This window comes from Larus michahellis, chromosome 4 (assembly GCF_964199755.1).
Source record: "Larus michahellis chromosome 4, bLarMic1.1, whole genome shotgun sequence".
Lineage (NCBI taxonomy): Eukaryota > Metazoa > Chordata > Aves > Charadriiformes > Laridae > Larus > Larus michahellis.
Window position 1 is genome coordinate 42934621 of NC_133899.1, and position 23669 is coordinate 42958289.

Sequence of the window (23669 nt, forward strand, 5' to 3'; positions counted from 1 at the left end):
GAGATACTAGAGATAAGAGACTTGTTGCTTCTTGATTTTGTGCTGATTTGAAGCCTGTACACATATGAAGATGCTCCTGGCCCCCCTCAACTCAACAAAAAACAGCTGTTGTTTGTTCATTGTTTCTAATCTATATGCCAGAAGACACTGTTTCATTTTGGCATCTCCAAAAGTTGTTTGGGTCTGAAAGGATACTTCTAAACAATTAAAATTAAAAGCCATTTTCTATTTTGAAGATTATTCTGAATTTTGTATGTTTCTGTACATGCTGAAAAGAATTAATACATATATATAAAAACAAATCATATAAAACATTATGTGGGATATACGGTTCATTGGTGTGAATTCTGTATTCCATGCTGCTCATTAAGCTGCTTCATATCTATTTCTTTGCATAACTAAGTGAAACAGTCCTCAAGTTTAAAAGATATCAATAATTCTTTCATGGATAAATGTGATGGAAATACAATCTCTACCACTTCAAATTATCAGTTCAAAGAAGAGACTAGTCAAGCTGAAAATTCAGCAAATGGGATCAGGATGTTGTATGAGGTGAAAACACCATTCCATTAAAGAGTATGATTTTCTAAATAGAAAAGACCAAATGAGAAGAACAGAGGTTAGTGGACACACTTTCAGATTAATATCATTTACCACAGAGCTTCAATACTGTAATACTAAACTAAGCAAAAATTGGAGCAGTGTGGTAATGAGCTCTGAGAAGATCTGATGGTGGTGGTGACGCCAGTTTTTCACTTACCTGGTTGGGTGCTGGTGCTGCCATCCTGAGCTCTTCTGGCTTGTGTGGTCTTAGAATTGCCCTTTTGCTTGAAAAATAGTATATTATTAAAAGTTTTGTACCAAGACAAATTTTGGAACTTGTATAAATTAGATTTGTTTCATATTTGTAGAGGTGTGGGGGTAGGGAAGAAGGAGAAACAGTGCAAAAAAAATTGATTTATTTAAAATTTCATGAATGCCAGATCCTGAGTCTTTTTTTTTTTTTGGTAAGTAAATCTGCAGTGCATGTCATTCCCACCGATTTTCATTTCCTTTTAACCCAATTAGAGTAAATGCATACAGTAGCAGTCCCCGTGTTGTGAGGGGAAATGTGCTAAGAGGAAGGATCCTGATGTTACTCCTCTTGCAGTTGCTCCTCTCATGGGCCAGGTTAATTTTATACATAGTGTAGAGAAGAGCTGGTTGAATCTTTTTCTTATTTTTCCAAAATTAAGCATTGATCATCTTAAGTATTGGGCATTGCAAAATGAAGCCCAGAGGTGAAGGAAAATGGAGCTGTGCAGGCTTGTTTACGTGAAGACATGCCCAATAATGTGTTGCTACTGGCATGGTAAGTTAAACTCAGCTGTACAGATACATATACCTCAGCTTAAATATTCAGTTGACAGCTCTTGGATCAATTGATCTCAGCAGGAGGGGAAGAGAATGCTTCCGTTCCATTATCTAGATTGATTTCTGCCAAAGGATATCTGTTCTTATCCCCATGTTCTAACTTAAAACTATTAGCTAACCTGTAGCCTACGAGATTGGTATCACATTCAGATGGAGGCTGTTTTATTTCAACAGCACAGTATATTAATAAACTTACATTGGTCCAAAAAATGAAATATCTCTGTCATTTGCTTTAGCAAGTGCTTGAAGTTCAATGTTAATATTGGAGCATGAAACTGTTACTGAATTCTGATCAGTGTGACAGTAAGCTTCTGTTTGGTGTGGGTATGTCTTCAGGGGCTGGGGAGAAATTCCCATGGCCAGTTCTGCTGTGCAAACTTTTCTTTGTTCTTTACCACGTTTGCTACCATGCTTTTCCTCTGTGCCTGAATTTGCAAGCTCTCATAATCTAGAGCACTGTGGAGTTCAATTGAAGAGATCTCCTTGGGGGAGAGTACTTCAAAATTGTCCGCTAGTCTCTGCCGGGAAAGATAAACCTGAAACCAGTGCAGATGGTGAAAAATTATATTTAAGAAATAGGTGTTGCAAAACTGAAATCTTCCTGCCTAATATTGGTGGAATTGGCTTATATTCTCACTGTTCTTTGTCAAGTCCCAATTCTGTCTGATTTTCTCACAGGCTTGCTTTATTGTTCTGTGTTCCTTGCATTCAGGTTGCAATACAGCTGGCTGACAGATGAGGGGGAATTGCATTTGTTTTTCTTTGAACAAACGGTATTAATTAAAATGCCTCCCACTGGGCTTGCAGTTTGCTGTAAGTAGCACATATCATTAGCTTTAAAAACCAATAGGATCATAAACTTAATATTATTTTAGCTTAAGTGCTGTATAATTTAAGATGCACAGTGTAACCCAAAGGCAGAACAGCAAACCTGGACACACAGCTCTGGGTATCCCATGGGAGAATGTATTCTTTTGTTGATGGAGAAGAGTCTGTATTAACTAGAAGGGGGAGAAAGTTACTTTTTTTTAATCAGCAAAGCAGGTTAATTGTTTGACCAGACCAATCAAACATGAAAATTAATACAGTCTTGACAGATATGTTCTTTTTTATATACATGTGCGTATATTACTGGAGTGTAGCGTGCCTGGTGTATTTTCTTCCTGCCAAAATATTTTCAGTAATGAACAGCAGGCTTCATCTCTGGACAGGTTGTGGCTTGAAAAGCGTACGGCTGTATCTTCTGTTTCCTGCTTTTCAACCTAGGTCAGAATATTCTTCTACACAGGTGAAAGCATTTGCTTGCATATTTTTAGGACATTTTAATGATCAAGAGTTTGTCGAAGTTACACTTAGAGCATGAGAAACTTAGAAACTTTAGATCCATTACGAAGAAATGAATTGATTTCTCTGTGAAGCGTGAAGGGGTGAAAGGAAAATTCCAAGGTGCTGTCTTTGCTATAAGAGATCAAGAACAATAGTAAGGAACATGTGCAGTTTGTTTTAGGAGAAAGTGTCATTAGTTACGGGAGAAAGTCAGGGCCTTGGACTATTTCTATACAATTTAGTTTGGGTTTAGGGTTTAGTGAAGTGACCCCTTGAACTGTTAAAAATGCACAGTATACAATGGATGAATGAATAGGAGCTTTCTTCAGCTGGAAAAGAAGGAATTTGCATATAGTTTTTAAAACGTTTATCACACACCAGAAGCCCTAGCACTGAATGTATTGCCATGGCAAGTGCTTATGCTTTGTGGCATGCATTCATCAGATGTAAGTAAATAGAACGGAATGAAGTTGGTCTGTTGGGCTTCAGATTAAGGGAAATTTCACTTATTTAAGAAAGTGTTGGCCTTGGGTGATGTAATGCAGTGTATTTTTTTTTTTCACTCAGCCCATTATTAAAAATGCAGTGCACTATAAAGAATTCTTAAGTAAGGATGTGCAGTTCATTAAATGAAACGCCTTTTATCCAGTTAGTAGTGAAACAGCAAGCAACTAGTAAGCAAATGAATAATTATATTTAGAGTTTCGTGAAAGAAACTATGCCAAAGACAAACTTTCAGAAAGAAAAGTCTGTTGCTAATCTGTCCCCCATAATTTAGAACTACATTGATGATAATGGTGGAAACAATAAAATGAGAAGGGTGCTTGTCTGAAAGATCTATGCCATTGAGGTGTGGCAAGTAGTCGGTAAAAATAATAGACCTAGATTCATGAAATTGAAGTGTTCTCTTTGTTTCCATTCGGGCAGGGCAAAGCAGTTTGGCTTTGGTTTCACACCTGTATCTGAAAGGGACGCTCTCAGCAGGAGTTCATTTACCAAAAACTCCCAAGTTCGAGGATTTACATGCACAAGCAGGACTGAGTTCCACCAGAAATGTAGCATTTGCATCCATTTAGCTCAGAAAGACCTAGGATGATCTGCTTTTCCCTTTCATCCACTATCATAGTTAAATCTTTGTCCAAGGGTATGGAACATCTTGCTGCCCTCATCCTAAAGTGATTAAGAACAAAACACCTTAAGAGAGAGCCTTTAACTGCACAGCTTCAGGCTGTTTGGGTGGAAACACTCTTTTCCTTCTGTTTTTCTCCTTTGCAAGAGAGAATTTGAGAGTCCTTGGGCTGGTAAGGGGGGGAAGAAAGAGGAAGGATGCTGCAAAAATGGCACGGGAGGAGGCAGCTCTGTATTCCATTCTCCTCCTTAAGGATGACTTATGTATTTATATATTGAACTGTATAGAAAAGAGACAAGAGATCAGAACTGCCATCTCCTGTTTCCCAGGTGAACTCTAGTTGCTAATGGGCCATGACCTACAGCCTGGGTAGGTTCAGTAACTTTAGGGTGATAAAAAAACCATTGATTTGAACTCCCTTGACCAGGTAAGATCACACAACCCCGATTTCCTTTGTTATCAGATGTTAGTGAAGGAGGAGAATAGAATGCTGCTTTTGTGTTAAATGTCATAATGCTGCAGTTTTGCTATGGAATTAGCCTGCAATAAAGACCATGCGTAATATTTGTTTTGTACAATGAGTGTTAAGTTTGGAGTCTTTGTGTAAGATGCAGCATTGAAAAGAGGATGTGCAGCACAGAAATTGTCATTGTTTTCTCCTTCATCTCTGCAAATTCTATTACCGCAATACTGGTTTAATTATTTTCCTGGGTATAGTCTTTAGCTACTCATCTTTAAAGCATCATGGTTTTATTCCCAAGGGCAGAAAACCTTTCCTTTACTGAAATTTGGCAAGTCACTTTCAAAAGGATGCAATTTTTCTGAGTCTGCAAACCTGATTTATTGGTTAATCCCCACAGAGGACGTAGAAAGTGTCATATGTTATATGTTCTATGAGTTTTTTGTCTAGACAGAGTATTAGAGTAGGGTTATAAAGATACTCAGGAACATCTGCAATTTTTAAATGCAAGAGGACTGTATTACTAAGTACCTTCTCAGCTGCCAGTTGCTTTTCACTGAATATTTATGGTTTTTTAATAGATCAAAATCGATGAAGTCTCTTTAGGACGTACCTCAGGAGAGAATAGAACTTCTTGTCGACATCACGTTGGGTGTGTTCTTGGTCTCTTCCAAACCCGTGATGTGAACAGGAAGCTCTGCAGAGGCTCAGCTGAAGGTGACAATCCTCATTCTCGGTGTTTGATGGGAAACTGATGCTGTGTGGCCTAACAGACTCTTCTGTCCCTCAGTCACTGCCACTCTCACTTCTGGCTCAAAGTTGTTACCTGGGGTTCCTCTTTTCTTTCCCTTTTCCTGTACCTCCTGTTATCGCCTAGGAGAGCTCTGACTGTTTCACTTGAAGTGACCTGACGTTACTCCTGTACCCAGGTGGCTGAGTGAAACGGTTGGTGGGAATCACGAGTCGGAGGAGAAAAATATCAAACAAACCTGAAAATGTTTAGGGACTTCTGACATCGGGTCCACACTTACTGAGCTGAATATGCCATTTCCCTGTAACGGTCCAGTTAATTTATTTCCATCAAATGTTCAGCTGTCATAGATCTCAGGTATGTTTGGGTTAAGCTTGTTAAACCAGAACTTCTTTGTGAGCATTGTATTACTGAGAATGGTATTTGAACTATGCCATAAGGGACAAATTCCTGTCCAGCAGTCTTGCCAGACTGAGGATTTTCCATTAGACTGAGGTCATCCTGCTAACCTTCACTGGTTTCAAGGGGAAACAAGCTCATTTTAAACCGCAGCAGTAATTAAATCTGCACGCCTACTTGACCGATTTGATATTTAATTAAAGCAGAAGTATTATGGTGGGGTAGTTTAGATAAATGACAGTGAACATTTGCAAGACTGCCATAATCTGATTTTTCTTCTTTTATTTTCTTTTTTCTTTTTAGGTTTTAAAAATGTTTCTTAGTATAGTATGTAGGTATGCATGGAGAAATCCTTAGGAAATGTGCATTAGCCTGGAATGTTCCTAGCAGGTATTTTCCAAGTTTTGGATAAGAGCATAGAAGACTTCTATCAGATGAAAGATGCAGAGTACATAAAAACTTCAAGAATTTCACACCAAACCATTCATTGTGTTTTTGTGTACATATCTGTGCAATATTATGGCTAGCCATTAGCAGAATGAAGAATATTTTCTTTGGTTAAGAAAATTTTAGACTTGTTTACGAAGAGCTTTGCAATTTTGTGTGATTAGGAGTGTTTAACTACAGTCAGTCTATGAAAGTACGCAACTGATTTATGTTTTGCTTCACTTTTTAAATTGGACATGGTAAACAAGTAGGGATTTTTCCCCATTGAATTGCAAATTATCTGTAAAACAGAAATCAGTGCTTTCTGACAGTGTACTAGTCTAGTTTGTACAGAACCTCCTAGTTAATAACACACATGCGGCACACAGGTTCAACAGCTCTTAGACTGTTGAGACGGAACAAATACTGTATTCATTTGCTTTACTGGTAAGGGATCGCTAATCACAGGTCTTCGTGACACTTACGGAAAGTGCTTTTTTGGCATTCTTGGGCTCTTGACTTACAATGCTTTTTCTTTTTAATTACCTTTTTAATTACTCCCCATCCACCCTGGGAACTCACTGTTGGCTCTTCACTCAGGAGTTTCAAAATGAGGAATTCCTCTTGGCTATTAAGTTTGCACCTCCCTTATTGCAGCTACTCTGGTGATTATGATGTACACCTCCTCCTGACTCGACGAAAGTCCCTTTCTGTCTCTGTAGACGTGGTCCAAGACAGCTTTAACGCTGTGCCCTGTCGTACAGCTTTGTATTGCTCAAGCCTTTAGCAGTATAGTCACGTGCTCTAATAAGCAGTTTCCAGCACAGGTGACGGGATTAAGTGTCTGGCATTTGATTTTTGTTGCAACAAGATTTTGAAACATTCTGGACATTTTCCAGAGGTAGCTGCTCTTACCAGTCTTTTGGAAGCTCTCATTTATTGATGTTGTACCATATCTGAGGTGTTCCTCTTCAGCCTTTTGCTTTTTGAGAACACCAGTCTTCACTCTAGATAACTGGAAGAAAAGTTAGCTAGCGGTAACAATTCCCTTCCCGGCAGGATAGCCTGCGCTGGGGATCTTTGTGACAAATTTGTTGCGGACAGATCCCTCGCCCTGTTGGAGCAAGGGGAATTTTTGCAGAATTGCAGAATCGATAAACTTAGTTTATTCCCTTTAGATACTGATGTCTTGCTCATGGGGCAGTCGGTAAGTAAAAGTCACGCTTTTGAGAGGAGCTTGCTTTCTGAAGGAGTCAGTCTATAAACCATCCACCTTGCATTGTTGCAGCTCACTCTCGTTCTTGTAGTGAAGACTTGAAATACCGTAAGGGAAAATTTACCTATTGAGTTAGATAAGTGGCTTATAGAGACTGTGGAGGAGTAAGGAACAAGTGTTCTGTTTGAAAACTTCTCTTGTCCTGAAAATCTACTAGCTGATTAGACGTTTGCAAGATTTCTTGACCGAAGAAAAAATTTAATTAAATTAAACCCAGCAGGATTGCAGCTTCAGAATTAAGCTAGAAAAGGTGTTTGAAAAAGAGATTGGCTGACTTTGTTGTCGTTTTTTCGGTTTAAAAAGTAATGAATTATTTTAATGGGTCAAAAAGCTAGTATTTAAATATCTGATATTTAAAAGCTAATATTTAAATATCATGATTATAAGGTATTAAGGACATGGGTTTAAATGAAAATAACCGTAATAATTGATTGATTTACATGGGGCTGTGTGGCGTGGGCCTCTGAAATGTTCTCTGGTTTGCCGAGACATATTACTGGTCCTGTTCGAGTACCAGTTGTGTTCTGGAAATTGCTGGGGCCCAGTCCAGGGCTTGCATCTTGCATCTGCTGACACAGCATGGAATTTAGATGCTTTTTAGTAGACAGCAAGATTTTACGTTGTACGGTGTCCTTCTTAAAAGGCATATCCCAAATCAGTAAAACATCATGTGTGCAATTGAAGTCGACTACCCTAGCAAATGAAGAGGCCCTGTTAAATGCTTGCTTGTAGCTTTGAAAGACTTTGACCTGGTGATTTAAAAGTTTGCTGTGCACACCATGTACTCTTGGGCAATTATTTCTCTAGGCTAAGTCAAAATTTTTTCAGATTATTATCTTTCTAGGCCAAGTCAAAATTTGGCTTTCCTATTTGCTTCTTCCTCTTCCCCCACCTCTCAACAGCAGAAAGGTTTATTACTTTTTTCAAATTCCATTGTAGAACTGGACATCCAAAATTGTTATTCACCCTTGAAATATTAGGCACAATGTTTGAACCACAGTCACAGAAAATTGCAGGGTTGAGCTTGATCTAAGCTAACTGTGGCACCGGTGGAGTAGCCTGTGTCTCAGGGGATGACACGCTAATTAATGTACTGCGTGAGACGCCAAGTGGCAGCAGTCAGGTTGAATATTCTTTGAAGAGTGTACGACTAACAAGCGTATAGTAAATATGCATTAGGGCAACACTCTCTTATTTTAAATGATAAAATTTACAGTACTCCTCTGTGCTACATTACTAGTACTCTATGCTACATTACTTAAAGCAATTAAAAGAACATTTTTGTGTATGGGTCCATCTGAGGTAAAAGCACCATGCTTACAAGAATGACTTGGTTTGAAAAATTCTAATTTTCTATTAAGCTTGAAAGGACAAAGTGCAAAATTAACTGACTTGCAGTTAATTTCAGTAGTAATTATGTAAAAAATTCCAGGCATATAGAAGATGAGAAACGTGGCATAATTAGTTGTGGAGTTTTTTCTGCTGTAATGAGTGATGAATATGCATGAGGCTGTTTGGGGAAGGGAAGCACAGCAAGCAATTGTATTTAATTAAACTTTTAGCTGGCTTAGTTATGGAGGCTATTCTTTGTTCTAATCCCTTCAAAAATGCTGTGAAACTCCCGAGGCGGGGTAGCTACACCCCGAGAGTGTGAAAATGACTTTTTAAGATCTGTTTTTCCTATGTAGAGGTCCCCCAGGTCATCTGTCACTTCCTCAGTTGTAGGTAACCATTATGTTCCAACTTTCCAGGTCTTGAAAATTCTGTGAAAAGCCCAATCAAAGCAAATTGCATCTTTTATTGTTTATGTATTTAAAATGTTCGAAGAGAAAGGTGTAGAGTTGCACAGGTGAGCATGCGATGGAGCAGCCGTCTTGATCTTCAATAGCACAAGCCAAGAGTGACTGTACACAGCAATGTTAAGATCAGAGTCAGGCCCTTACAGCTTCCAGAGGTCTTTTTTATGGGGTCCTTATCTATAGAAACATCAACTAGCCAAAAAATTCAAGAAAAATGTTTTATAAAGGGAGCAAGGATTCGTGAGGAGTGAGTGTATGCGATTTGTTTTGGGTTTTTAAATTCAATATTTTCCAGATATTTGGTATGTTCTGCTTAGTCTAGAATCCGGTGTGATTTTGTTTTGTTTTGGTTTTTTTTCAATTTTATTTCCTAATTTGTGTTTATTTAAGTTTTTAAGCTGATGCATAGGCATCTTAAATCAATCTCTATCTTGAATGTATGGACACTGTAGGTGGCTTGTTAAAATACCAAAGAGCTCTGAGGAGGACAGTACTGAGCTGCGCAAGGATAATTAAGTGCACCTTAAAAGTAAAGCAATAAAGCTACCTCCTTTATAACAGTAAAGAGAAAGTAAATAATTTCTTAAAGTGTGTGTGTGGAGAGCAGGGTATGGCTGATGGAAGCCGAGAACTCCCATTTCTGACTCTGGCTGACAATTTTTAGCTCTGCAACTTTAGGGGAATCATTTTATTAATTTAAGCCTTGCGTTTTAGTAAGGAATATGTTTACCTATCTTGTTAGATTACTGTAACATTTCTGTGATTTTTCTGTAAATACTTGAAGGAAGAGTACTATAAAGAAATAGCATAGTTAGTTATTTGCATCTGTACTATAAAGGAATAATAGTAAATATTTTTGTTCCTTCCTGTTTGAAATTAGGTAAACTCTTTCCCTTTTTTGTTTTAACAATGATTTTTAAAATAGCTGCAGATTCTCTTACGTGTGTGTGTATGGAAACATGTCTCAACTATTACAAAAGGTGCTCCCTAGATGCTTTTCCCACATGATGTGGTTATTCTCCAGCACGTATTCTATGCAGTCACCCAGCTTTTGTTTGAATATAGTCACAAAACATCATTTCACTTATTTTCTCATCTTTCTGTGAAATGTATTGTTAAATTTGTCCTGCATCTATTCCCATTTACCCTTGTTGCCTTTAGTTCTGGTCTGCCCAACAATCTAAAAATGAGTCACTGACCTTAATTTTTATAACCCATGGCTATTATAAATGCTTCAATCATGTCTCCTCTTAATCATCTTTTTGCAAGACTAAATAAATCCTACTTTTTTCTCTTTTGATATTTAAGCCCTGTTTCCCCATTCATCATCTTTGTTTCTCATGCTGTACTCACCAACCTAATTCTGTCTGTCTTCAAATATGCTGGCCAGCGTTCAAACGTGGTTTCATTGGGGTTTTGTAGAATCATGCAACAATATGTTTAATATCCTTTGCTTGTGATAAGCCAGTTCTCTATTAACCTTCTTTACCACTGCTATGCATTACACCAAGATTCTGTCAATAACAGTCCATTTTCATGTGACGCATTAGCTAATTCAGTGCCTTTTAAACTATGCTTAGCTGTACTAATCATTATTATTTGCCTCCAGTCTTTCCATGCAGAATGCGAACTGTAAGTACGCTATCAAAAATCCCTTCATTTGTCCTTGCATACAGTAATTATCTTGACATAGTGATTAATAATTATGATTCTTGCCTATTAATACAAATTTTAAAATACGTTTTTCTTTCTTGCATTGTACATATGCTTTTCATATCAAGAATTGCACAATTCAGTATGGCTAGTTCAGTCAGTCAGACAGACAGGGTCAAAGGGAAAAGAAATGTTTCCACAATCTCTGTGGAAACAAAAAGCCAGACTACATCTTCAATGAGAGTAAAATGTGGCACTCTCCCATTCATTAGGCTGTATTTGTCAGTGCTGAATGAACAACATTTCATCAAGTGCAGCAAGTTTCTTCATTCTGTAATTAAAGACATTTTTTGATTAATTTGTTTATATGAAAACTTGCTGAAGTGAGACCAAAATTTTTATAATGTGTATTTCAGAAAGAGGAATGAAGGTTCTGGATAAAGTCCCAGGTACTATAATATCTTGATTTACTGTCTGAAGTGTTATGCTGAGTCCATGCGCTAAGAAAAGCTATCCAAGTTTCTTCTACGCGTTAAAGGAGGACGTGAGCTCCTTCTTCCTTTGCGAATGCATGGTTAGCTTCTAAGGCTTTTAGAATTTATAGATTTGTCAATGAAGTATGAACTTCTACTGAACTTGGCAGTAGGATGGAATCATGCAACAAGTGAGATGAAATTCTTTAAAAGAGGAGATCTATCCTCATTGTTAGATGGTGTTTTCGTTCTTTTTTCCCTTTGTCTGAAGTCAGACTTGGTGAAACTAATTCAGGTTTGTCAGATCGCGTGGAGAAATAATACAGATTTGGGGTTTATGGGGTGTTTTGGGTGATTTGATTGACAGGGGTGGAGGTTTTGTTAATTTCTTGGGAGGCTGTAGGCCAGCATCTACATTCTGTAATATTGGAGGTCTCAAGGTACCTCCAAAGAGGCATCTAGTCTGTTGTTATCTCAAGGCAATCTGTTCCAGTGCTTCATTATCCTTGACACTTAGCAAGCTGCACATGACACCAGAGCTACACACATGCTTAGGATGTTGCTAGTAAGTCGTTGTGGTACTTTGTCTTTGGGGGTAAGTGGTTCAGATACAACTTGGCATGTAGTTACTTAAAATTTGTAGGATTTTTGATGTTCTGCAGAAAAGCCATAGAAGTGGTCAGGGTAACTGAAGATCTAAAGGCACGGAGGCACGTGGTGCGACCACTGTTCACCCACAGACAAAGGTAGCAGCTGTATTCAATTAGGTGCATGAAATAAAGCTGAGATCTCTCATGTTAGTCATTTGGGACACTTTCCCGCAGCTTTTGAAAGCACTGAGTTTATATTGTTAGTAGGAGCAGGCATTGTTTTGATTCTCTTTAATTTCAAACTTCTGTATTTGAAAATACTGAAAGCTTCCTTGCAATCTTTTTCCTTCAGCCTAAACAACCCTGATTCTTACAACCTTTCTTCTTAGTGTCTTACAGATATCTGATAAATCATGTTGTTCTCCACCAAGCTCTGATTCAACTTTGCTTTTTTTTTTTTTGAAGTGTGATGTCCTGAGCTGGATCTGAGCAAGGTGTCCCAGCAGACACCTTGCTAGGGCTGGGTACTGTTGGGGTTGTGTTTTTCATTGCCAGTTAACACCCTATTCTCTTGTGACACCTGACTTCATGTGATCCTGACCGTCTCTGCTATTTGATGATCATTTTGAATTTTAATCTTGTCTAGCAGGGTGCTTGTGTTGTGCCTATCAGCAAGCTGAGTAAGGATATTCTCTCTACTTTGTCATTCAGGTAGTTATCGAATAGTACCAGGGCAGAGCCCTTAGGGTCCCCATGAAAAGCTTTCCGTTTTGTAATGAAACACTGGCAGCTACAGCCTTTGAATGGTTCCCTCCCACTCCCTATTTTCAGTGTCACATTTTCTGATCAGGTGAGATTTTTAGCAGAGAATGAAAAGCACAAGTTTATCTTCTTCCAGTTGTTAATGCCTTCCAGATGCTTGTCAGTGTCCCATTTGTGTACACTAGCTTTCAAATGCAGCTTTTTTCCTTTTTTTCCTCACTTGCTTCTCTTTTTTTTTCCTTGCTTGCTTCTCTTTCTTTTTTTTCCTTCCTCCTCTCTTTCTCTGACATTTGATAGTCTGTGTCTTGTGATCATGAAGGCCAAACACTATGCAATAGCTACTTTCACAACCAATTGTTGTCATCTTTGCTGTTGTGTTTTATGCTTTATTTCTTTTTTTATAACATTAAAGGAAAGATTTAGAGTTTGATTTGCAACCAAGTATGGTGTTTGTTAAGACTTTCCTAAAGGTGTAACCTGAACATAGTGAAACTACTGAGGCCACTGTTTGGCAAGACTTTCTTGCTGTTTACACTGAGTTTACAGAGCTTGTAGCTGGAAGGGAACACTAGTTTGTGTGTCAAAATGATTGTAATGCAAAGTCAGAATAGCTTTAAGAAGCAAAGTGTCTCATGATGTAACTTCAAACAGGTGCTTTCTTTGGTGCAAGCACTGAGATCCGTCTTAGTTTCAGCTGCACATCTGACCAAATCCACTCAATTATCTTGGTCTTGCTTTCCTCTCCATTCTCCTTTTGCTTCCTAGAGGCAGACAGGACAGCCTGCAGGTCTCTTGCTAGAATGAATTTGCCACCCATTTCCTCTGTTGCATCCTAGAAGCAGTCAGTGAAGGGACACTGGGTAGGTATGAATGCGTGATGTGAAATGTGACCCTAGGAAAAGGATTAGGTGACCTAGCAGGTGTTGTCTGTCTCTGCGTTCTGATTTGATTATTTTTTTTACTCAAGATCACAACCTGCTAATGGTTTCTAAATCATTAGGATGCTATCTTGAACGAGTGAAGCTTTATGGACTGTGTATCTGACAATATCTCTTCCTCTTCACAATTCTAGAAAAAAATAGGATTTATAATAGTATATATAAGACAGGGTATGGACTTTTTGCTAACGCTTTTTCAAAAATACAGTCCTTGAATGATTAGACTAAATTTAAAAGCTGATTAAAAACTTACTTTACAGCATATCTAAATCATGCTTAAGCACTATTCCTTGCCAAGTATAGCTGACTCTGCAGGCTCGGTAAACCCTGCACGCATCTCTTCAAGCCTTATTATCCTTCTTATGCACCAGCTCTCCATACCACTAAGGCGGTATCTAGGAAAAAGTTAATGTGCACGTTCTAGCTCAACAGTGTGTGTCTCTTCTTACCAACCTCCAGAATAAATGCTGTAAAAATGCGATTCATCTGTCTGTCCTGTACGGCATCCCACATTCAGCTTTTTCCATTCCATTGAAATAATGTGCATTTTTGCAGCCATGTAGATCACCCGAGATAAATTGGTAACAGTTTTGCAATGTGGTGTAATTTAGTTTCAGGGTTGGTACATGATAAAAACACAAGCATTTCATCCACTGATTTTCATTGTAATTAGTTTACTTCTTGTTTTGAGATGGTTTTTTTTTTCCTCCTAGATATTCAAATAATAGCAAGGAATGTTAGCAGAGCATGTCATGGAAACTTGGATTCTAAACTCTCAGAGTCAGACTGGAATAGGAAAGGCAAAGGCACCCATGGCCTTTGACAAATTTCTTTTCCTTCATACTTTTGACTTGAAACTGCTTAAGACCTTTCAAAATAAATCAAGGTAGAACATGCTTCTGTGCTAGCAGGGAGCTGATATAATGTCCAGGCTCTTACGTACCTCAGAGCTCCGTTATTCCAATTTGCCTTTGCAAAAGAAGGTGCACTTGCATATAAATTTGCCAGTGTTCCCAAGGTATTTGGTAGAAAATTTTTATATTTATATATATATACACACATACACATATATATTTGGTATAAAATATACTTGTTATGCCGTTAGTTAAAGAAGTGAAGATAAAGCTGATGTTGGAGGCTAACTGTGAGTCCGCTTGGGTCTTGCTGGTTGAATTTCACAGTTTTGTTAACTTTTCCATTAAAACATTCTTTTGTTCTAACTTTCAAGACTATACAGTACTACTCATTAATTGTACACAGTGGATTACACAGCAACTAGAGACCCAAAATCTGGACTTTTCCTGCAGTTGGGGAGTATTGTGCGGAATATCTCTTTGGAGATTAAGGGGAAAGATCAATTGCTGTTATCTCCAACTCGGCCTCAGTGCAAACACTGGGGCTAGAGCCTGGGATGCTGCTTTTGTCAAAGGTCTTGGCAAGAGCACCAAGACCACATTTATGCTGCGAAGACAATACAGTTTTTCTTTCTTTGAAGCACGTTCTTGTTTTATTTCATAAGCTTGGCCCACCAAAGAGCCCTTTAGTGGCACTGCTATTTGAGATTTTCGTTCTGCGGAACAAGTTTAATTGAGTGACTGCGAGGACAATAGTAGTAGAAGCCCCTAGAGCTTTCAGTGCATCAGGCTCTTGCTGAGTGGCATCTTCCTGTCATAAAATATTGAGAAGTGTATGGTAACTAACTTCTTGTCAGTCTTCTTGATGGTGACCCTCAATTTTCAAAGGAGAAAGAGGAGATAAAGAGAAGTAACTGAACCCCTCCATTTAGAAGGGAGGGCTTTATTGGGGGAAAGTTAATCCTTTTCATATTCTGCCCTGCTTTTGAGTGTAATTTCTGTACTGGCTGTGAATTAATCAAATTACACCACTAGTCTTTTGGGCTACCCCATGTCCAGGAGGTGCTGCTTAGATCAATGTCAGCGTGCATTTGAGTAACATTTTAATTTCCTCCTTGGCCTCCACCTAGCTGCCAAGCCTGGACCTTTTGTTTCTGTGCTTGCTGGCAGATTTTGGCCTTGCAGGTTTTTACATTGCTGACAAGTTAATTTTAGATCTTTAGTTCCCATGGCTACTGCTAAGTATTTCTTAGTTCTCTACTTATTTGCTCAGTTTGATGCTTTCCTTTTTTTTTTTAACGTTTAAACTTCGATGTGTAAAGCGCATGGAATAATTATCCTACTCTGCAGAAGATAAAAAGGAGGACATGTGAGAGGGGAGGCTCTTGATCTTCTGTCTGATGACTCAGATGCTCTTTCAGCAGCTGCAAAGACTTGAAAGCACTGCTTGTGGTCAGGATGAGGGGGTTAAGTCTGAGGAGGAAGGCACGGGTAACACACTCATTCTGATGCGCTGAATGAGTTGTGCTGAGACTGCTGCTAATTCTGCTGACTAATACTGTCTTGAGGTTTATCTGTATCTTGCTAGTTAGTTGTATAGGCTTATAACTATAAGGCTTACGCTTGGCTTTAAATTCTTTGGAACAATGGCCGTCGTCTTGCTTGGAGCCTGTACAGTGCATTGTACATAGAAATCCTATTTTGTTACCAAAGTTCCAAGGCACTCCACTAATACCAATAATGATTAAACAAATATATATATGGATAGAAAGTTCTCCGTATCGAGATGTCCTAATCTGTTTATGCAGGCAAGGTCATGAATGTCTTTTCAGTCACCTGAAAGAATAGGCAAAGACAGAGCACCCAGTGGGATTTAGACTTCTGATTAATGTTCGAAACACACTTTTGAGGACAATGTAGTTCTTGTTGGTACAGAAGAGCTTGGGAGAACATCCTGAGAGCCCAAGAACATCATTATCTAGTTTTCAGGTGGGGATAGCAGGGCAGGGAGCCAGGCAGAGGTGGAGAAAATTACCTGATAGGCAACTTCAAGAGCTGTGAATAGAGGCACCCTCTGCTCCAACTTAGCTCGGGGAATGTGCTGGCTGCTGTGGTTCTGGTCCCTGGGTATAAGGCATACTCGTGATTAGCACAGGGTGAAACACAGAATAACCTGGTGCCATTTTGAGCCAGGACATCTGTGCAGATCAGTGTTGTCTGGAAGTGGAGGCATCGCAGTTGTAGATGTACCTTGAAGGAGCTGGAGTTTCATCCTGCTGCTTTCCCAGAAATCTTATCCATTTACCAAGTACCTGGTAAGCAAAGATGTAATCACATTGTGTTATTTTGGCCAGTTCCCACAGATAAGGTCTGTTTAGTACGTATAACTAACAAATCTCTCTTCTGTGCCTTAAAGGGTGGAAGCCAAAACAGGGCAGAAAGCACACTTTGAACGCAGTTGAAAACAAGTCCTTGTCTTGGGTGTCTAAAGGAAATAGGAAGATGCGTGGGGAGGGGAACTAATAGTAACTGAGCACAGAACTGCATGAAAGCAAGGTGCTGTGCTGTCTGGGCTAGATCTTGTTTGTAGCTTGGAGAAGGGCAGTAGGGAAAAAAGATAACTGCGTTAGAAAGGACATCACTAGAATGAAGAATATTCTGAAAGTCCAGTGCTCAAAATCTATATAAGACTTCTTTTAGTGGGACATAAAATCATCAAGGATCAGAAATTTAAGAGCTTTTGGAGACTTAGCTGGATGCCCTAGGTACTCCTAGCACAAAAAGTAAATAATGTTCAGAGGCTCTGCCTGTCTGTATTTGATTTTTGTCGTCTTTAACCTTCCAAGCTGCAGCTCTGCTCTTTAACCAGTTGGAATTTAAATGTGTTGTTACAGTAGCGTCTTTGTTGGAGATGGACCGTGACTCATGCTCATTAAGGCTACAGATGTCTGCTCAGATTAAGTATTTCAAAAGCTTTTTCTCTGATGAACTGTGAAAAGCCAGGCTTGAGCAGAGGATTGTGAAAGATAAAATAATAGCTACTCGTCCCTGTGTCTGGCAGACTTAATGCAGTTACTCTCACATCTTTTTAAAAACTTTGAGACAGCAAATTTGTTCACAGTCAATAATATAGCCCTCTGAGCACAACCTGTTATGTTTCCTTTATTAGTCTTTTCCTGAATTATTCACAAAGCTTTTTACATTCAAAAAATCTCTAATCTGCAAATTCAGTATTTCCCAGGTAATAAAGTGTAGTAGGCATAAGTGGCATTGATAAACTTGTTTATATGTGGTGTGATTAGAAAACATAGATCTTCTTAAGGGGGAAAAAAAAAGGCACAAAAGAATACTCCATGAATTTAAGCTAAATTAGCATGCTCATTCACCTTTTTTTTGTGAATTTGCATTTAATAGCAGAGCAGACATAACTTTTTAAACCTGCCTGGATAATGCCTGCTTCTTCTGGGAGAAGATGACTTAATTATCAAGAAATTCAGTTCAATGACTTCTGTGATATGTAAACCTTTGCTGAAAGTTACTAGAGCAGAACTAAAGAGTCATGGCTTTTTCTTTCTAAAGTAGTTGTGCGTGTCCAGCTAAGATTTTTCAGGTGTTCTTGTATCTTGCCTTCTCCCTATTACGAAGTGCACAAAATGGATAGAGGTTCACTGAGCAGTCTCAGCTAGATACCCATCATTCCCTTCCACACCTCTGTATACTCACCTGTCTCTACAAAAAACCAGAATGTTACCAATAACCAAAAAGTTATTTATTTCAACATGATCAGATATATACTAAGACAAAGAAAAGTCAAAGTCTCTTATATGCAAAACTGATAGTTCTGCTTTTGTTTTAGCTGTGCTATAGAGCAGTTTTCTTGACAGAGCATTATTTTGGAAGACCATTAAGGGCAGTTCATTTCTTTTCCTTGAATGGGAAACGTTACTTTCGTCTTTTGCAGGCTTGGATGTACTGACTTTGCTAGAAAAGGGAGGTTGGATGCAAGTTGGTCTTTCTTGGTTTAAACTACCCCACAGCAGAAGTGAAATACCACTGGACTTCACTTGTGAGCGTGTTTTGCTAAGGGATCTTAACGTTACGTCTTCTTGGCCGAGAAAACCCACCTATAGGGCAAGAAAAAGGTTGTTAAGGTGGTGGAAGAAGACTGTGTTTCAATGATAGATGAATCTTCCTAGGCAGAATCTGTCTCAGAGATATTGGTGCGCTCTGTGTCTTTTCCTGAAAAGGTATAAAGAATATGCATGTTTAGGGAGCTGGATTCTTTGCATGGGGAGAGAGAGAGTCTCTATGCAAAGTACTGAACACTGGCCGGGGCACAAGAAAGAGCACTTGTCAGATAAACCAGATTCTTTCATGTTCACTTATCTGTAATCCTCAGTGCAGCTCCATGCTAGAGACACACAAGCTAGAATGAGCTGAACTGATGGAGATGCTAATTTAGATCCCAAAAAGCAATATTGCTGTGTTGGGCGGTTCAAAGACTGCACCAGATAGCACTATTCAAAACAGCACCTTCATGGCTATACTTCTGGTTCAGAGGTCTCTACGTAGATCAGTGGTCCCTAGTGTAGGCATGCCCTTAGATTGCTCTTGTTCTCAGAGATGCAGTGAACAATACAGTGGCAATACAAGCAACAGATCTAACAACCTGAAAACGAATAGAGTGTTACTGGTAAACAAATGATGTTTCTTTAGCCACAGTAATCCCAAAGCTTCAAAACACCATGTTAACTGCAAATTTACCCAAAATCTCTGCAAGATAGGAGGGTTGTTGTATGAAAAGGATCATAAAACCAGATAAACCAGGTTTTGTTTCAAGCTGTCCTAAAGCTGGCCATCAGGTCCCATCTGGTCGATTCAGGCTGGACGTTAGGAAGAAGTTCTTCACCATGAGGGTGGTGAGACACAGGCACAGGTTGCCCAGAGAGGTGGTGGAAGCCCCATCCCTGGAAGTTTTTAAGGCCAGGCTGGATGGGGCTCTGAGCAACCTGATATAGTGGGAGGTGTCCCTGCCCATGGCAGGGGGGTTGGAACTAGATGATCTTTAAGGTCCCTTCCAACCCTAACAATTCTATGATTCTATGACTTCTGTCAAAATATTTTTTCTTCAGCAGTCTGGTTAATCTGTTCGGATTTATAGACGCTTTTCATGCAGGACCTAGAAGATACTATCCTAAACAGATGGATAATTAATTTATCTCATTTTTCTTCACTTTTAATAAGGTGGAGATTATAAAAAGAAGGGACTGTGCTGCTGCAGAATGATCCCATGGTAATTAATTAGGTCTCATCAGGTCTACAAAGGCATCCTGTTCTCTTATGCCTTATGCATAAAAGTCTTATGCCAATGCACTGTAACCAGTGAGCCAAGTTGAATGAAAGTCTTGTGGTATTTTACTGGGATGTCATAATATATTTACCTTCCTTGCACTGAAGAATTGCAGGTAGTGGTATTCACCCATAGATCATTCCTTGCAAATAAACTTGTTGATGGTTGCATAAAAATGATCTGCTTGTCACTATACTCCCTACACTGGCCCTTGTCCATGATACCTGACATGAATTCATTTCTCAGCTGGTGAATTTCAGGAGTGTATCGAAGAAGCCACGGCAATATGTGATGAGCTGTAATTAAAATTACTAATGCACGTAAATTCCTTTCCTCCCTTCTGCTGTGATTTACATGCTTCATGCAGACTTTGTTCACTTTGCCAAGTGAGCCAGAGATGTAGTGTTGACTGGCAACAATGATTTCTGCCTTCTCTCCAGCACAGTTGCACAAGTAAATAAATTTAGTAAGGATCCTCACTGAGGTGTGACACCAGGTAACAAGAAAACTGTGGCTTGCAGCTGGCCTGCAAAGCTCTGGTCTGATTGTAGTGGCATCACCAGTAAAAGAGCTCTATTTAAGAGTGGTAGATTTTGTAGTCAGTAGCAGGACCAATAATCATGTTCTCTTAGTTCTGGTACAGTCTTTCTTTCCCATCTCATCCCTTCTTGCTAAAAAAATCTATGATTTAAACTGTAGACGTTTAAAGGATTAGCCATTTAATGTTGTCTTACCTAACTAATGCGTAAGTTATTTTTAGTGATGCTGGAAAATGTGGTTTGGTGTTTAACCATGGAAGTGAATTACCAAAATCAAATACTGAGAAAAATACGCAAAGCATCTTGATGCAGAACAAAGGGTGCTTGAGGAAAGTTCTTCACTTTTATGGTGATACACAGTTAGTATATATTTCATTATTTGTAAGTTGCCAGAGAAATCTGTAAGTTGCAATTCTGAGTGGCCAAAAACCAGTTTTAGCTGACAGACCAAAGAAAGGAAAATGGTATGTTAAGATTTACTGTCCCAGCCTTCTGCAGTAGGAAATGAAGAATTTGGATGGATAGTCCTCTTGCAATTGTGTGGATTTTGGAGGCCAAGGGGTTGGGTTTGTTTTGTTTGTTTTTTACTCAGCCTCTCATTTTTCTTGAGGTAGATGAATGTCTTATATCAGAATAGTATTTTTCTTTTTGAGGCTATAAGGAGTTACAGCCTGCACAGAAATGGAAATTCTCCCCCCAAAAAAGAGAACAGTACACAAAGGCTGTATGACCTCGTAAGCAGGGGGCTGAAATGGAGTCAGAGGAACACGGTTCTGTGGTGCTGGTGCTGGCCTCAAGTGCAACAGGGTCATGTCAGTGTGTTTATGCCATTTTGCTTCTCTGAGCTTCTTTGCTCCTTTGCATTTTGTTGCCTTTTATTGTGTTTTCTTATAAGATTTGCATGCTGTTCAAGATCACTTCAGATGTTGTCCACAGTCATTATTCCATTACCATTTTGCTTATCTGGGCCCAGAGCGCGGGTGGGAATCCCTTCTTCTGTATCATGACTGAACAAATCCAACGGTAACTTCTCTTACAATTCCCAGTAACTGCCAATTCCTCGGTGCCTCCTGCAAATAAAGCATATACTATATGCTGTCTGAAGTACCTGTTCTGATCTGGTCTTCTTATTCTTCTCATTATCCCTCTAATACTGCTACTTGAGGTCATGCTTCTGCTCCTGCACCCTGCCACTCACCGTTTCCAACCATTCCCTTCACCATTTCCATCTCAAATTGACGCTCACCTTTGTGATCTTTCATGGCATCAGCCCAGCTCATGTTTTTTCTTTTCCTTATCTTGTTCTATCCTAACCATTTTTTTAGTTTACTTTGGGGGGTTTGTTTTGTTTTGTTTACTATCCACTTATTTCACTGCACTCTTTGCTTTTAGACTTTCATTTCTCTTACTGGTATCACATCTACTAGGCTTACATTGCTGTTTTTGCTGTTCCAACACCCTTTCTTCTTTTGAATTTTTTCCGGCAGGTGGTACTCTGGTCACAAACATCCAAATAACCACCCTTTACTCAGCAGCTGTCTATATTTTCTCCTGTACTCATTTTGGACTGTTAGATCTGTGGAGCACAGGATGTAGTTGCTGCCTTTTTTGATAAACTCTATGTAAACTTTGATTGCACTGAAAGTTATCATTGAAAGTGAAGATTAGGCCTTTTACATCTTTGATTCTAGTATGGTTTGCCGGGTACAGCGGAGGTACTGTGCTTATGCCTTGGAATTGGGTGTCTCACCTCTGGAAACAAAAAGTTAATGTTAATTGGTAGGGTTGGGAGAGATACTCCCATGATAGTGCACATGCTTCCTACTACAGTGTGTATTTTCCTCTTTCTCAGTTTGTCTCTCCTTAGTACTTTATATGCTGGCACTTAATGCAGGTGAGGATGGACTGAGTGATAGTCAGCCAATCTCTGATTTACATGCACATGCTCTTAATAAGCTAATTTTCCACAATCCAAAGAAAAAAGGAAAACTCACTTTTGTCACACAGTGCGTTAGTGGAAAACACAGCATAGCTTAAGAGCAGTTTTATATTGAAACAATTTTATATTGTATCTCAGGCTTCCTTTTCCTTTTGTCTTGCAGAGGCAGGCAGCGGCCAAGATTACGTGACCTCGGAAAATCAGCTGCTTTACTACCCTAGTATTACCTATGCCATCATTGGTAGCTCTGTCATTTTCGTACTCGTGGTGGCCTTTCTTGCCTTAGTCCTGCATCACCAACGTAAACGCAACAATCTCATGACCCTGCCAGTGCATCGACTGCAGCACCCTGTCCTGCTGTCCCGACTGGTGGTCCTCGATCACCCACACCACTGCAGCGTCACCTACAATGTCAACAATGGGATCCAGTACATGTCCAACCAGGCCTACCACAGACCAGTGGACCTGGACTCTCCGCCGTCCTATTCAGAGGCTGTGCTCGACCAAAGGTATGTACAGAAGCTAATTCTGTGCTCATGAAAGTTGCACGCTACTGCTTGCAGCTCTGTTAATCTGTGCTTCTGCTTCCCATTTATTCTTACTACTGCTTTTGACAGAAGTACAGTGTTGCAGTTCTGTCACATGCACAGCGCCAAATTTGGGCAAATTTGATCTCCCCCTGCACATGAAAAATTCGCGGTCCTCAGGTCTCTTACTGTTACTGGTATTAAAGGGATTTAAGGCAAACTTAAGTCATGCTCTCTTAGCGCATGTTGTTGGTAGTAGAGATTTTGAGGATGGTAGGAGAATGCAAAGAAATGTATCCCTTGTCTAGTAGTGATATCCTGTGCCAGTCTGGAATCAAAACATGAAAGCTGAAAGTGGAGTTTTGCCAAAAACCAACTAGGTTATAGGTCATACTATTTAAAAAAAAATTACCCTCGTATGCGATAAGTATATAAAAGTTAGAGGTCTTCAATTCTTGCATAAAGAAATTGTATAGTCTCTCTAGTCTGCACTGCTTTCCCTTTACCAATAGAAGAAAAGAACAGGACTCTGAAATGGAAAGTGCTGTTCTCATTTTAAATAGCTGAAAGTGCTTTGTAGGTTTTTTTGGATGGGTGTGGTTTGAGTTATGATATTTTTGTACTTAGGACATTGGTTTTATTTGTAGATAATTAACCTTAATTTTAACCTCTGTTTGTAAAGTCTTTCCAGACAAAACTCTCTAGACTGACATCCTCTGTACATAAAAAGGGCTTGGTATGAACTTTAATGATCCAGACCATTCACTGTCACACTGTCAGTATTTTTTAGTACAAACTCTGGGATCTAAGAATGATGGTATAATCTTTACATTCTTATTCTCCCCTGCATTTGGCAGCAGCTCCCTTGTCTTAATGTTGACATTCATAATAATGATATCTTTTCATTAGTAAGGACAACTAAATGAACAGCAGTCCAGCTTGTAATCACTGCTCACCTGGGCTGATACAAAGCATCAGCAATTTTAGAGCTAATTGCTCCCAGGACCTGTTATCAATCTGCTAAACCTTTCAGTCCCTTTACTTGTTTACTGTTAGAACCAAAAA

The 23669-nt window shown here is 39.2% G+C and overlaps 1 protein-coding gene across 4 annotated transcripts in view; it reads left to right on the top strand.

Annotated features, from left to right (window-relative positions):
- LDLRAD3 (low density lipoprotein receptor class A domain containing 3) overlaps positions 1 to 23669 on the top strand; it is a 108129-nt gene that overhangs the window by 82371 nt on the left and 2089 nt on the right. For all 4 annotated transcript variants that reach the window (XM_074584277.1, XM_074584279.1, XM_074584278.1 and 1 more), the window contains exon 5: positions 22241 to 22586. In XM_074584277.1, coding sequence (XP_074440378.1) covers positions 22241 to 22586 — 346 coding nt within the window. The remainder of the gene's footprint in view (positions 1 to 22240; positions 22587 to 23669) is intronic.